Source organism: Lycium ferocissimum, chromosome 10 (assembly GCF_029784015.1).
Source record: "Lycium ferocissimum isolate CSIRO_LF1 chromosome 10, AGI_CSIRO_Lferr_CH_V1, whole genome shotgun sequence".
NCBI classification, from domain to species: Eukaryota; Viridiplantae; Streptophyta; class Magnoliopsida; order Solanales; family Solanaceae; genus Lycium; species Lycium ferocissimum.
The window spans coordinates 27,343,958-27,355,314 of NC_081351.1; the positions used below are offsets into that span (position 1 = coordinate 27,343,958).

General features: G+C 34.6%; 2 protein-coding genes across 6 annotated transcripts; one reads left to right on the top strand and one right to left on the bottom strand.

Moving 5' to 3' along the window:
* Positions 1 to 1,601: 1,601 nt before the first annotated feature.
* Positions 1,602 to 6,614, top strand: LOC132033127 (uncharacterized). Of its 5 annotated transcripts, none has more exons than XM_059423004.1 (12): positions 1,602 to 1,703; positions 2,995 to 3,151; positions 3,248 to 3,305; positions 3,678 to 3,799; positions 3,902 to 4,106; positions 4,197 to 4,327; positions 4,405 to 4,465; positions 4,834 to 4,903; positions 4,981 to 5,071; positions 5,150 to 5,482; positions 5,551 to 5,703; positions 5,904 to 6,614. In XM_059423004.1, exons 2-12 carry the CDS (start codon positions 3,086 to 3,088, stop codon positions 6,312 to 6,314), a joined length of 1,701 nt encoding a protein of 566 aa, XP_059278987.1. In that variant the 5' UTR covers positions 1,602 to 1,703; positions 2,995 to 3,085; the 3' UTR covers positions 6,315 to 6,614. The 5 variants fall into 5 exon arrangements, with proteins under 5 accessions (XP_059278987.1, XP_059278991.1, XP_059278990.1 ...); XM_059423008.1 differs by having other exon boundaries at positions 5,910 to 6,614; XM_059423007.1 differs by lacking the exon at positions 1,602 to 1,703 and adding an exon at positions 1,994 to 2,126.
* A 549-nt stretch (positions 6,615 to 7,163) lies between these two features.
* Positions 7,164 to 10,764, bottom strand: LOC132033128 (AP-2 complex subunit sigma). Its single transcript, XM_059423010.1, has 6 exons — positions 10,603 to 10,764; positions 10,333 to 10,431; positions 10,190 to 10,240; positions 8,268 to 8,441; positions 7,692 to 7,751; positions 7,164 to 7,458 (listed from the first exon to the last, which is right to left on the bottom strand). Exons 1-6 carry the CDS (start codon positions 10,603 to 10,605, stop codon positions 7,417 to 7,419), a joined length of 429 nt encoding a protein of 142 aa, XP_059278993.1. The 5' UTR covers positions 10,606 to 10,764; the 3' UTR covers positions 7,164 to 7,416.
* Positions 10,765 to 11,357: the final 593 nt, after the last annotated feature.

An 11,357-nucleotide genomic window follows, 5' to 3' on the forward strand; every position in this document is an offset into this window, starting at 1 on the left:
ACCAACACCTAGTATGTAGACCGATGCATATTTTGGCACTATAATTCTATTTTTAGTTTATTTCGCGTCGCCAGCTCACTAATACTGCCCACCTAAAGCTGTTGAGTTCGTGATGCAATTATACAAAACAATCACATCATCTTACCTATTTTAAGTTTTAAAACTGCATTAAAATTCTGGACCTAAATGCGATAATTGACAAGAAAGTTAAGGATGGGGGCCTCGGCAAGAGTTATATTTTCATTTAATAGTTTGTCCACTACACTTCAAAAGCATATAGTCATTAATTACTCATTTACAAAGGAGATAAAGATAACTTAACCAAATATTCCTTATAATCAATGTTATTGAATAAGTTTTTAATTGGTGGATCCAAAATAATAAATTTAAATGAAAAGTACTGGAAGGTGAAATTCACGTGCTCCTATGCTTTCCACTTGTTGCAACTGAAAGGGTATTCCCGTCATTAACGCTCGGAAGGAAAGGTTAAATCAGTCATTTGCCGTTCTCTTTCAACTGAATTGCTCTCAACTTCACGCATCACTCATGAAGGCCTTCCCTTTCAACCAGCGCCAGAGAATCAAATCATTACCATACGTGGGGCCCAACCTAAAGCATTTAAAATCATTAGTGTTAATAGCGTTTTTGGTCCTTTAAGTATTGATAAATTTTAAGTTTGATCCTTATCATATCTAATCAAGCATATTTAACCCTTAATTAACAAAAGTGTGTACTTTTGATTCCTTTACTTGTGAATATCCATAATTTTTTTATAATTATTAATCGTTCATCATTTAATTATCTATGTGTTATGTTAAATTTGTTTTGTTACACCAAATTTGATGTCTAAATATAGTTCAAATTTATATTTCCCACTATTTCAATTTATGTGAACCTATTACTATTTGGGGAGTCTACGAGGTGGTACTTTAACCATATTTTTCTTACATTATTTCTAAATTATTTGAATTATAAATTATCAAGACTTATAATACTTTTTATGTAATTTCTAAATATATAAATTTTATTTTTACAAACTTAAAAAATCTATTTCAAAATTAACAGTTAACGTTATAAAGTTTGACCATTATACTCCTAAAAGGTTCACACAAATTAAAACGGAGGAGTAATTTTTATACAAAAGGATAAAAACACATATTTTGATTAAAATTGAACGTGCTTCATTAAATATCATAAGGTAGGAATAAGTTCTCAATATTAATCAGTATCCTCTTGAGGTATCACTTAGTGACTATATCGGAAAGTATGTTGTTGTAATTCAGTAAATATCACGAGGACCAGAATCATAATTTATTAATAATTTAAGGATCAAAAGTGATATTAATCATTAATTCGCTGTAGTATTAACTCAATTAGTTGCCGATAATATATTTTCCTCCGGCAACAAATACACGCTGGCAACTTCTGTAAGAAATATTTTTGCCACGTAGATGACACGTGGAACCCCTTTCCTTTTGATCCAACGGTGGCAAAAATCCCGTTGCTATGGTCCGTAGATAATGCAACGACGTAATAATTATTAATATATTCCTTTTAAAACGCAAAAGAAAGAGAAACAGTGTGCGTATGTGAGTGATCATTTTAGTGAAATCTTGAGAGTATCGGGTAATTAAAAAGCCGAAAGCTTCGGTTTTTTGTTAAGCAGAAATATTCTCAGCTCTCTTAAGTCAGTTACTATTTTGGTAATCAAAATTTATCCTTTTCAGTTAATGAGTAGTTCAGCAGATTTTAAGCTGGATTATATTTTTCCATGATTCTCTCTTCTTTGAAGTGAGTGATTTCTTTCTTTTATGCATGATCTGAGAAAGTGTGAAGAAATGTACATTTGATCCAAATAAATCCGAAATTTTAATCTTTTTTTTTTTTTTTTTTTAATGAATACAGATGGTACTGTAATTTCTTCATTGTTTATTAAGTACGCTTTTTTTTTTTCTTTCTATTTTATTTGATGTGAGTACTTTGCGTGTGTGTTGTCTTTCTCTTTTTTTTTTGGGTTGATGAGTAGTACGAGTGAGACAGAGTTACAGTGAGAGTGGCTTTATTACGTGATAAAAAGAAGCTGATTCGTTTGTACATAAAAGGACCATTTTCACTTTTTTCTTCTGGTAAATCTTTTTAGTACAATTTCCTTCTTCTTTTTTCCCTTCTTAGAGCTCTTTTAATGTCAGTATTGTAAAACCCAAAAACCATTAAAATTGCAGTTTTAGGTTATGTAGATTCACTACCACAAGTTTTGAAATTTTGAGGTTTTTTCTTCTTCTGTGGAAATTGTTTGTAGAATAGAAAAATATTGGGCCCTTTCTTGTGTCATTTACATTTCTTTTGAGCCGATGGTCAATAGAAATAGTCTTTGATAGACCCACTTGTGGTTGTTGTAAAAAATTTTGGGCCTGGAAAGCTTTTTTTTTTTTCAATTTAATGTTGGTGGAGATACTTTTTTTTTTCCCAGAAATGGACAAGAAAAAAGACGGGAGATTTTTTGTTTTGGTGGAATTGGTAATGCTATAAGTGTGAAAGTGAATTTGATGAATATGATTTTTTTTTTTTTTGGTTTTAACTCGTTGTTTCGTCTTCTTCGTATTAAATTTAACGGTTACTAAATAACAAAACCTCATTAATGTTTTTCTTGTCTGTTTCTGCAAAATATTCTTATTCTTATTCATCCGTATATGTGTGGATTAATTTTGGTGTTTGCAAGGTTGAGTAACGCGTGTCATCTTGTATTCCTCCTTTTCTACATTTTTAGTTATCTGTTATAGTTATTTATCCTTCTTTTTGTTTTGAGTTTCTTGTAAGTTTTGTTTTCTCTAAATTCTCTGATGATATTACTGGGTTTTGATTGTAATGGAGAAAATGTCATAATTGCAAAGAAATTGAAGAATAGGGGGCAAATTTTGTTTTTTCATTTTCTTGTAAGTTCTGTTTTCTCCAAATTCTATAATAATATTACTGGGTTTTGCTTTGAACGCTTAGATTGCAATGGAGGAAATGAAAATGTCATAACTGCGAAGAAATCGAAGAAAAGGAAGCGAACTTGAGTGTTGCTGGTGAAGTGTAATCTAGTATGAACAACATTGATGAGATGAATCCCAATGTTTCTGTTGGGAAGAGGTTTAAGTTTCCCAAAAAGGTTGGAAATTTTAGCTCAATTAGTGTATATCTATAATTGGAAAATATTGGATATGGTGTTTGGTTTGTTTATTCATAACCCATTTAAATTTTGCAGTTTTTTGATGAGTGTAATGGAGTTGATCATGCTTCTGTTCCTCGGAAACTTCGTTCAGGTTTGTATTTTGGTGAATTGAATTTGGAAATATCTGACTTGCTTATGTTTGTTATCATATTGGATTAGTTTTGTGTTAATTGGAGCCCAGTGTGGGTCACTTGTTGCTTTCTTTTGTAAATTATAAGTTAATTACTTTCCGCTTTTTCTTTCTTTTAAAGCATGAGAAGATTCTGTATGTTTCTTCTTCTTCCTTTTTATAACTTTCTGAATAACTAAAAAGTTTCTGATTTTACTCTTTTTTTTTTTTAAGGTGAAATGTTTCGTGGTTGAGTTAAACTTTGGAATTCCAATTGATCATAAGTTTTCGAATAAATTTTTCTCTTCCTCTATTTCTTTCTCTTCTGTTAAGTGAATTCCTTTCCCTTTGTAGCTGTCAAGAAGAGAACTTGCCAGTCCATCTCTCCGCCTTTGCCAAATTTCAAAAAGATGAATCACATGTCAGATGGAGCTGAAACATTAAGGAAATATGTCAACAAGTCCAAGCTTAATCTGGTTAGAGACTTGTAAATTTTGCAGCTTTTTCCTTTTACTAGTTCTTTTTGTCTCCATGGTTCCTCCATCGAACAATTGAATAATGACGAGTTTTAAATGCAGACTCATTGTGGCTCGAGTCGGTGTATAAAGGAGCTTGAGGACCCAATCACCAAAGATGAAGAAGAAGTGGCTGAAACTTTGTATGCTTTGGCTGGTATGATCCCAGACACTGAAACCTTGAGTGAAAGCAAAATAAATTGTCAACTGCCGGAAGTGAAATCTTTGGACTTACCAGAACCAGAGACTTCTGTGATTGCAAGTGGAGGTCTGCTTGTTAGTTCTTTGTTTGTTTCTATGTTAGTATCTTCTATAGTTGGTCATTTTCCAAACTAAGTATAATTCATGAATGGTGTAGTTGTAAGGGAAGAGCAGTTTCCAGATTTAGCTGTTTCTGCTGGAGAAGCTGCCAAATCAAAATCATTTGGGGATGCTTCCCGGTGTGAAACATCCATCAAAACAGAGCATCCCAAAATTTCACTGCGACCAGTAAGTTTCATTTGGACATATATACATCTTCGGTTAACACGTGACATGAATGCTGATCTTACAGTTATGTAATTCAGGTTGTTGCTTCTGGATATCAAGCCAACCAACAAAACACGCACAAGGAGAAGAGGAATAATGGTATAGCCTGCAAGTTGCCAGAAACAATTTTCTGATGAATGGTTGTAAAGTTAGGGGTGTCAAATGGGCGGGTTGGGCTGCATTTGTGGGGGTCAAAATGGGCGGGTTTTTTTGAAAATATTTTGACAAGATTTCTCATGGGTCAATTTGAGTTGCATATCAGCCTAAACTTTGATGGGCTGAAATGGATTGGACTGAATGCTGAGCTAATAAATTGGCGGGTTCATTGACCAGCCCAAAGTTGGGCAGGTTGGGCGGGTCATGTTTTTTATGGGCTAATTTTGCCACCCTAGTTGTAAACTTGTAATAGCCATCCAAATTGCGTGTGTTAATATCTATACTAACAGAAATGCCATTTTGGTTATCAGGTTCATTGTTGTGGCCGGGCTTGTCTGCAGTAGGGTCGTCTTGTTCCGACATTCTTGGTTCTTCACAGCAGTAATTTCCCATTTCTTATAGCACTCTTTTCTTGCCTACAAATATTGTTTGGTCTCTTATGCGTTGAGTAATGGCAGGTTTCCGATTGCCAATTTTCCTGCTTGGTTTGGAAGCACTGGTTCTGATCCTCAAGCTCAAAACACAGAAGCGTGTCTCCCAACCATGAAGGTGTTGTTCAGTTACTCGTCTGTACTTTGTGCTGTTTTGAACAATTATGAGGATCACTCATTTGATTTGATTCTGCAGGATTCTCAAGTCCCAATTGAATTGAGGAAGTCATTTAAGAGGTGTGCTGCTCATGTTTATATAAGTCGGTTGACTGAAGTCTTGCAGACTGCAGTGAGAGCCGACACAATCTCATCGCATCCATCTCAGTCTTCATCTCCTGATGGATTGAAGCAAGGCACTCACATAATTCAGAACAGCTTAACTGGAAAGGTGAATGATATGCATGGGATTGTTTCTACTGCTGATAAGAATCCAACTGAAGTTAGAAATGCAATCCTTTTGCACAAAAGACTCCTCCAAGATCAGCAACAGGCTTCTACAACGTCCGGGTTCAATTCCTTAGTAAAGCAGGTTAGTATATTCAGTAATGTGTGATACTCTTCATTGATACACGATAATAACCCACCTTTCTATGGCAGAATGTAGATTTCCTGTCATTGTCAGCTGGAAGTTATGTGATGAAAGGCAATAATGGTGCTAATAAACATCCAGCCATGCATTTCTTGCCGCCCCAGAATGGTTATTCTTCTGCATCTTTCCGTTGCCATCCTGCAACGGCAACAGCTCAGCAGGTGACTTCTAATTAACCTGTTTACAAGCCACAAGTAAATAGAATATTTTGGCTATCTTTTTGTATCATTAAGATTTTGTCAAGAATTGTATTTTACCGGTCAGTACCTTTATAAAATGAATCAGGAATAAGTTCATTTATATGGCAAGACTACTTATTAATACATTTCTTAGAGGATTAAAGCGATTCTTTTATGGCTAGTTGCAGGTTCTGCTACCTCCATATCTTGAAGGTGCAGCAACTCGTCCTTCACTTGAAGCTACTATGGTCTTACCAAGACAACCTTCACAGCAGAATGAACTACGAAACGCTCATTTCACTGCTCAGTACAAGTTCGGACTCTCTGCCTCACAAATGCAAGACTGGCAAAATGCACACGGACAAATGCCTATTTTTGGACCTTCTCAAGCTTCTTCTTCCTCCATGGAAGCACTTTCTTCCAAGTATGCTCCAGCCTTGTTGAACGAACAGGAGCTTATGTCCATTTCTACGTCACGTGCAAATTCAAGAATCAGAGGACAATATTACAGTTTCCCTTCTGGCTTGGAGGGAAACGGACTATACCCCAATAATGTGCCTCCTTTGCAGCTTCTTTGCAATGATCGTCGTTGATCAGATAGGACCTCCTGCAAATAATAATTAATTTATTCTTTTCTTTGCTTATGCATGATTAGGTGTCCATTCTGTTAATGAATATATCAAGAGGAGGAACAAAAGAAGGGAGGATATAGTAAATTTCGGGTCCCTTGCTAGATGCTTTGGCTTAGTATAACATCATACCCTTAGAGGCTTACTTATAATGTTTCACTTTCAATTAATTGTAGAGGAACAACTTCGGAATTGTTTGTTGGTTTCCGCCTGGATGGAAGTTTATTTGTGTAAGAAGAAGAAAGAGTCCAAATTTACCTTCTATTACATGAAAATATCCTAATTTTATCATTTTTTGTGCTTAGGGTACGTTTGACCATTGCAAGTCGTTTCATAATGGCCTGCATATTGAACTGAGCTCCAACGCGAATTGAGTGAATTTGACGTGTCAAAATACTTGAAAAAGAAAAATTACTTTTGACCATGCTCCTCCTTACTTCAGTTGGAGATTTGTTCAAAAAGAAAACTATGCACCTTATTACTTCAGTTGGAGCTTTGTTCAAAAAGAAAACTATGCCCCTTATTACTTCAGTTGGAGCTTTGTTCAAGAAGAAAACTCCTTATTGCTTCAGTTGGAGCTTAGTTAAAGTCAAGACTCAAGACAAATGTCAGATGATTTGTTAATGCATGGGTGGTCTCAAAAGGCAACATCATCTAATATACCAGATCTATATTGTAGATGTATTTTTAACCCTTTTTCCTACTATCAACGATTTAGATTCTGAATTTGACATTTAAAGATCAAGATGTTTACATTTTGACTTGGATAACTTTAGTACACAGAGGTATGATTCAGCAACGGGAAAGGGCTGATTCACCAATATAATGTTTCTTAGTAAATCGGTACATGGGGAACAATGAAATTGCTTGAGAAGTTCTTTTGCAAAAGCAAACTACCTTTAAATGTATGAACGAACAAATCATGTATATAAATAAATGAGGCACAGCAACATGAAGGTATCAACAGGATACAGAATTTCCAATGCAGTAAATACAGCCAGCCAGAAGAGAAGTGCAAAATATGAAGGCAAAGGGAGGTGTCTATCTCAAGCAAGCACGGAAATCTTCACTCCTGCTTTTCCAATTCTCCCATTCTCTCGATAATTGCCTGGCACAAAAAGAAAAAGGGTTGTTAAAGGCAAACTCATACAGAATAATATAACCGAGGCAGAATCAAACACACATTAACTTCTGTTTTTGTCTCTGGGCGTGGTGGGAGAAATGAGCGCGAAGGAATATGCATGTGAAACCAAAACATTTGTCTTCTCACGCGTGAGACGCAAACAACAACTAATATACATGTGTGTACGTGCACATGTATCAAAGTGGAACTTTTCTTACCCTCTTACTTGTTTCCTGGAGCTCCCCAGCAAGAATAAACTCATCTAATATCAGATATACCTGTAAAGGGAAGAAATTGATCATACATGACACAGTGAGTTAGAACAGTGGCCATCAACTCTACTAATGAAAAGCATATTTCTTACACATCTAGCAAACTGGTATTTTCAGTTTGTGCACATGATGAGGCATGACAAGCTTACGACTTTTTCCTGGCCATTTGATTCTTTGTTGAAAGAATGATCTACCACCCGCCCAGAGAACCTAAATTGTCACTTATTCTAATACCCCCTTAAGCCAAGTTTTTGTGAAAATCAAAAGATCTATGATTTTCAGAGAAGAAAGCTCAACTTCTAATAGTAAAATACCACAAGCTATAACTTCTAGAGGCGGCACAAAAATTTAAAAAGAAAATACACTAGCATTTAACAAGCATCTTAGAAGATTCAACGAGAATATTGATTGATTTACAACCAATGAAAAGACCAGTGTGCCACAACAGGGGTGATGGGAAAAGAAAGACATTATAAACTTTGCTGCTACTGTAAGTAGCAACATTGATGAGAAATGTCTAACCTTATGGAAATTGAAAACCAAATCCAGCTCACAGACATTGCTGAAAAAGTGATCCAAAATCTCCACAAACAAGTGGATGGACTCCAAATAAGCCAACTCGTTATCCGTGATATCAACACAAAGTGAGAAAAATAATCCTGCGTATCTTCTGTATATTACCTTGTGGGTTCGGAACTGCAAAGAGAAAATATCACAAGCATGTGCTAGTTATGATGACTTATCAAAGAACAAATCTTCACAAAAACTGAAAAGTAGAGACAGAAAATTAAATCTTTTTTTGAGAAGGTAGACAGAAAATTAAAGCTTGGAAAACATTTTCCTATCTCTTTTAACTTTTTCTTTGATAAGTTTTCCAAATAATGGATATGCTGGGTTACGACATAGTGATCAGCCAGACACGTGAATCTCATGCAACCTATCATTAAAGTAAGTTGAGCAGCTCCATCATTCAAAAAAATTTCTGTGGATTCACTTCCTTCATCAATTCTATTGAGGTTTCAGCACAAAAAGTAATGATTTCCCTTCATTATTCACACATTCAGTTGCTTTTTTAATCTTATTTTACACAATATAATATACACACAAGTTCAAACTTCAAACTTGTTTTCTCTCCCTTCCTTTGTGTTACCTCCCCCTTACAGTTCCAATCATTAATCACTTATTTAAGGAAAAAAAAATCTGCTTTCCTATTTCTTGCATTGGAATTTTTGTCACTGAGGGTTTTTCAAAAAGCTGGTTACGCTTTCATGAATTCTCTGATGATTACTCAACAAAGTTCAAAAAGGCAATGCATTCTAATTCTGTAAGAAATCAGATCTAGGAATATAACACCGATGTTGAAGCCAAATTTATTGCATAAAAAGTACTCAGTAAAACGATTCTCAATACACCCTTGGCAGGAGACAGTTGCAGAAATGTGGGGTGCCTGATCTACCACACTTGGCAGGCTAGAAACAGGAATGTATTCAAACAGTTAAATGTAGATACAAGTTTTGTCATCACACAGATACAGAAAGAGATTAAGGAGAGGATAGAAGTAATTAGAGGCTCTAAAAGAGCAAGGGGATGTCAATATTGGATACAACAACTTTATATTTAGTTACTGGTAACTGCTCTTTTTTCCTGAGGTCTAATAGGATCTGCACACCCTTCTTAGAAGGTGGTAGGGAACCTCTAGATGCTCCTTAGTTTGTAATTATTTTGTTAGTAATGATAATATTTCACAGTTTGTTACCAAAAACGGTTCTCAAAAAATCCTCTTACAAGCAAAAGCGGAAAGGCTCTTCTTTCTTGATCCTTCCCTCTCTCCCCTCCACTCTCCCACTCACTGCCAGCCTCAAAGTTTCTAAAGCCAAGAGATTGAACTAGGAAACAACATGTAGGTATAGAGAAATTTGCCTCAAAAAGAATTTCATACAATACAATGTTCTTGTACCCACAACCCCCCACCCCAGTATCCTTTGAACATTTTACTAAGTTCTTCCTTCGATGTTGTATATAAGAAGCAATGGTAAATGAAACAATAATACAAAGATAAATATGATAAACCCTCTTAATATTACTTCACCAAAACTGTGAAGTGTCAGTACTCAGTATGATAACGTACGGACTCAAGGACGGGAAAGCAAAATAATGTTCCACCAAGAGGACATTTTTACTCCTACCATAAGCTAGTTTAACATTAATACATTTAGAGAATTAAAGACTAGAAAAAACGTTTCCCCTTTGGCTTAGCACAACTGCATCAAAATTACTTATTATGGTGTTTAATAGATCGAAACGAAAACAAAATAAAAACATACAATAACCTTTAGCCTTTTTTATTTCAAGCTGATCAAGTTAAACTCAGGGTTTAAAACAGAAAAAATGGTAGCTTTATCCAACTGAGGCCTAAGAAATATCTAAAATTCAAAATTTATTACCTCAACAAAGTTGGTGAATTTGGGATCTCTATTCACCACCAACCGATGAACCTACAAAGGCCAAATTGATAATATAATCAAAACCCATAATCTAAAATTAGCAAATTTACTTTACCAAATTAGCAAAATAGAACTTATAATACCTCGTATTCAACTTTGTGTTTCTCGGATTCCTCGAGAGGTATGTAATACTTAGCCAAACGAGTCTTACCTTGCCTGTTTTGAAGCAATATGAAACGGATCTATCCATTTTCGAAATGACCCGATTTAAAACAAAAAGATCAAGAATTAGTATGCTACAAGAGAAACGAAAATAAAACTGAAAACACCAAATTCTTGAAACTGAATGGAAACAGAAAACCAAAAAATTGTCATTTTTCACTGAGTTCAAAGGGAATAAAACAAAAAATTACCATTTTCTCAAAGGATGTGTAGGCAAAAGAGAGTTAAGGGAGCTGATGAAACACTTGAAAAAGTTGCAGAAGCTTTGATTCTTTAAATCCAGGGTCATAACTCATAAGTCATAACCGAGGTGCCAGACCAGAATTTTCACCTTGTTTTGAGAAAATGAAAAAATGGTCCTTTATGTTTGGGGTAGGTACAAAATAGTTCCTAAAATATTCTTTTTCACAATTTTGGTCATTTCGGTTTGGGAGAAGTTGATAGTATTAGTCTCTGTCAAACAATTAAAAATTTATGTCCGTTAGATTTGACGAGAATAGTAGGAAAAAAAGATTTAAACATAAACACCAACAAAGTCCTAAAATATGCGGCACAAAAAAATACACTAGACACTAAAGAGGTATAAAAAGATAGGAAAAGTCATACCTCAAATAAATACTTTTTTTTTTTCTAGAAATAAATTTAAAAAACTGCAAAAGATTTATCTCTAAATGTGAGTTTCGGCTAATTTCCTTTTTTCATAGTTCTTGTAAACCTAACAGTTTTGGTCTTTTAGGTTTGTCAGAAGTTGATAGTATTAGTCTCTGTCAAACAATTAACAATTTATGTCCGTTAGATTTGATGGGAATAGTAGGAAAAAAAGATTTAAACATAAACACCAACAAAGTTCTAAAATATGCTGCACAAAAAATACACTAGACACTAAAAAGGTATAAAAAGAATAAGAAAAATTCATACCTCAAAAAATTACATTTTTTTCTAGAAA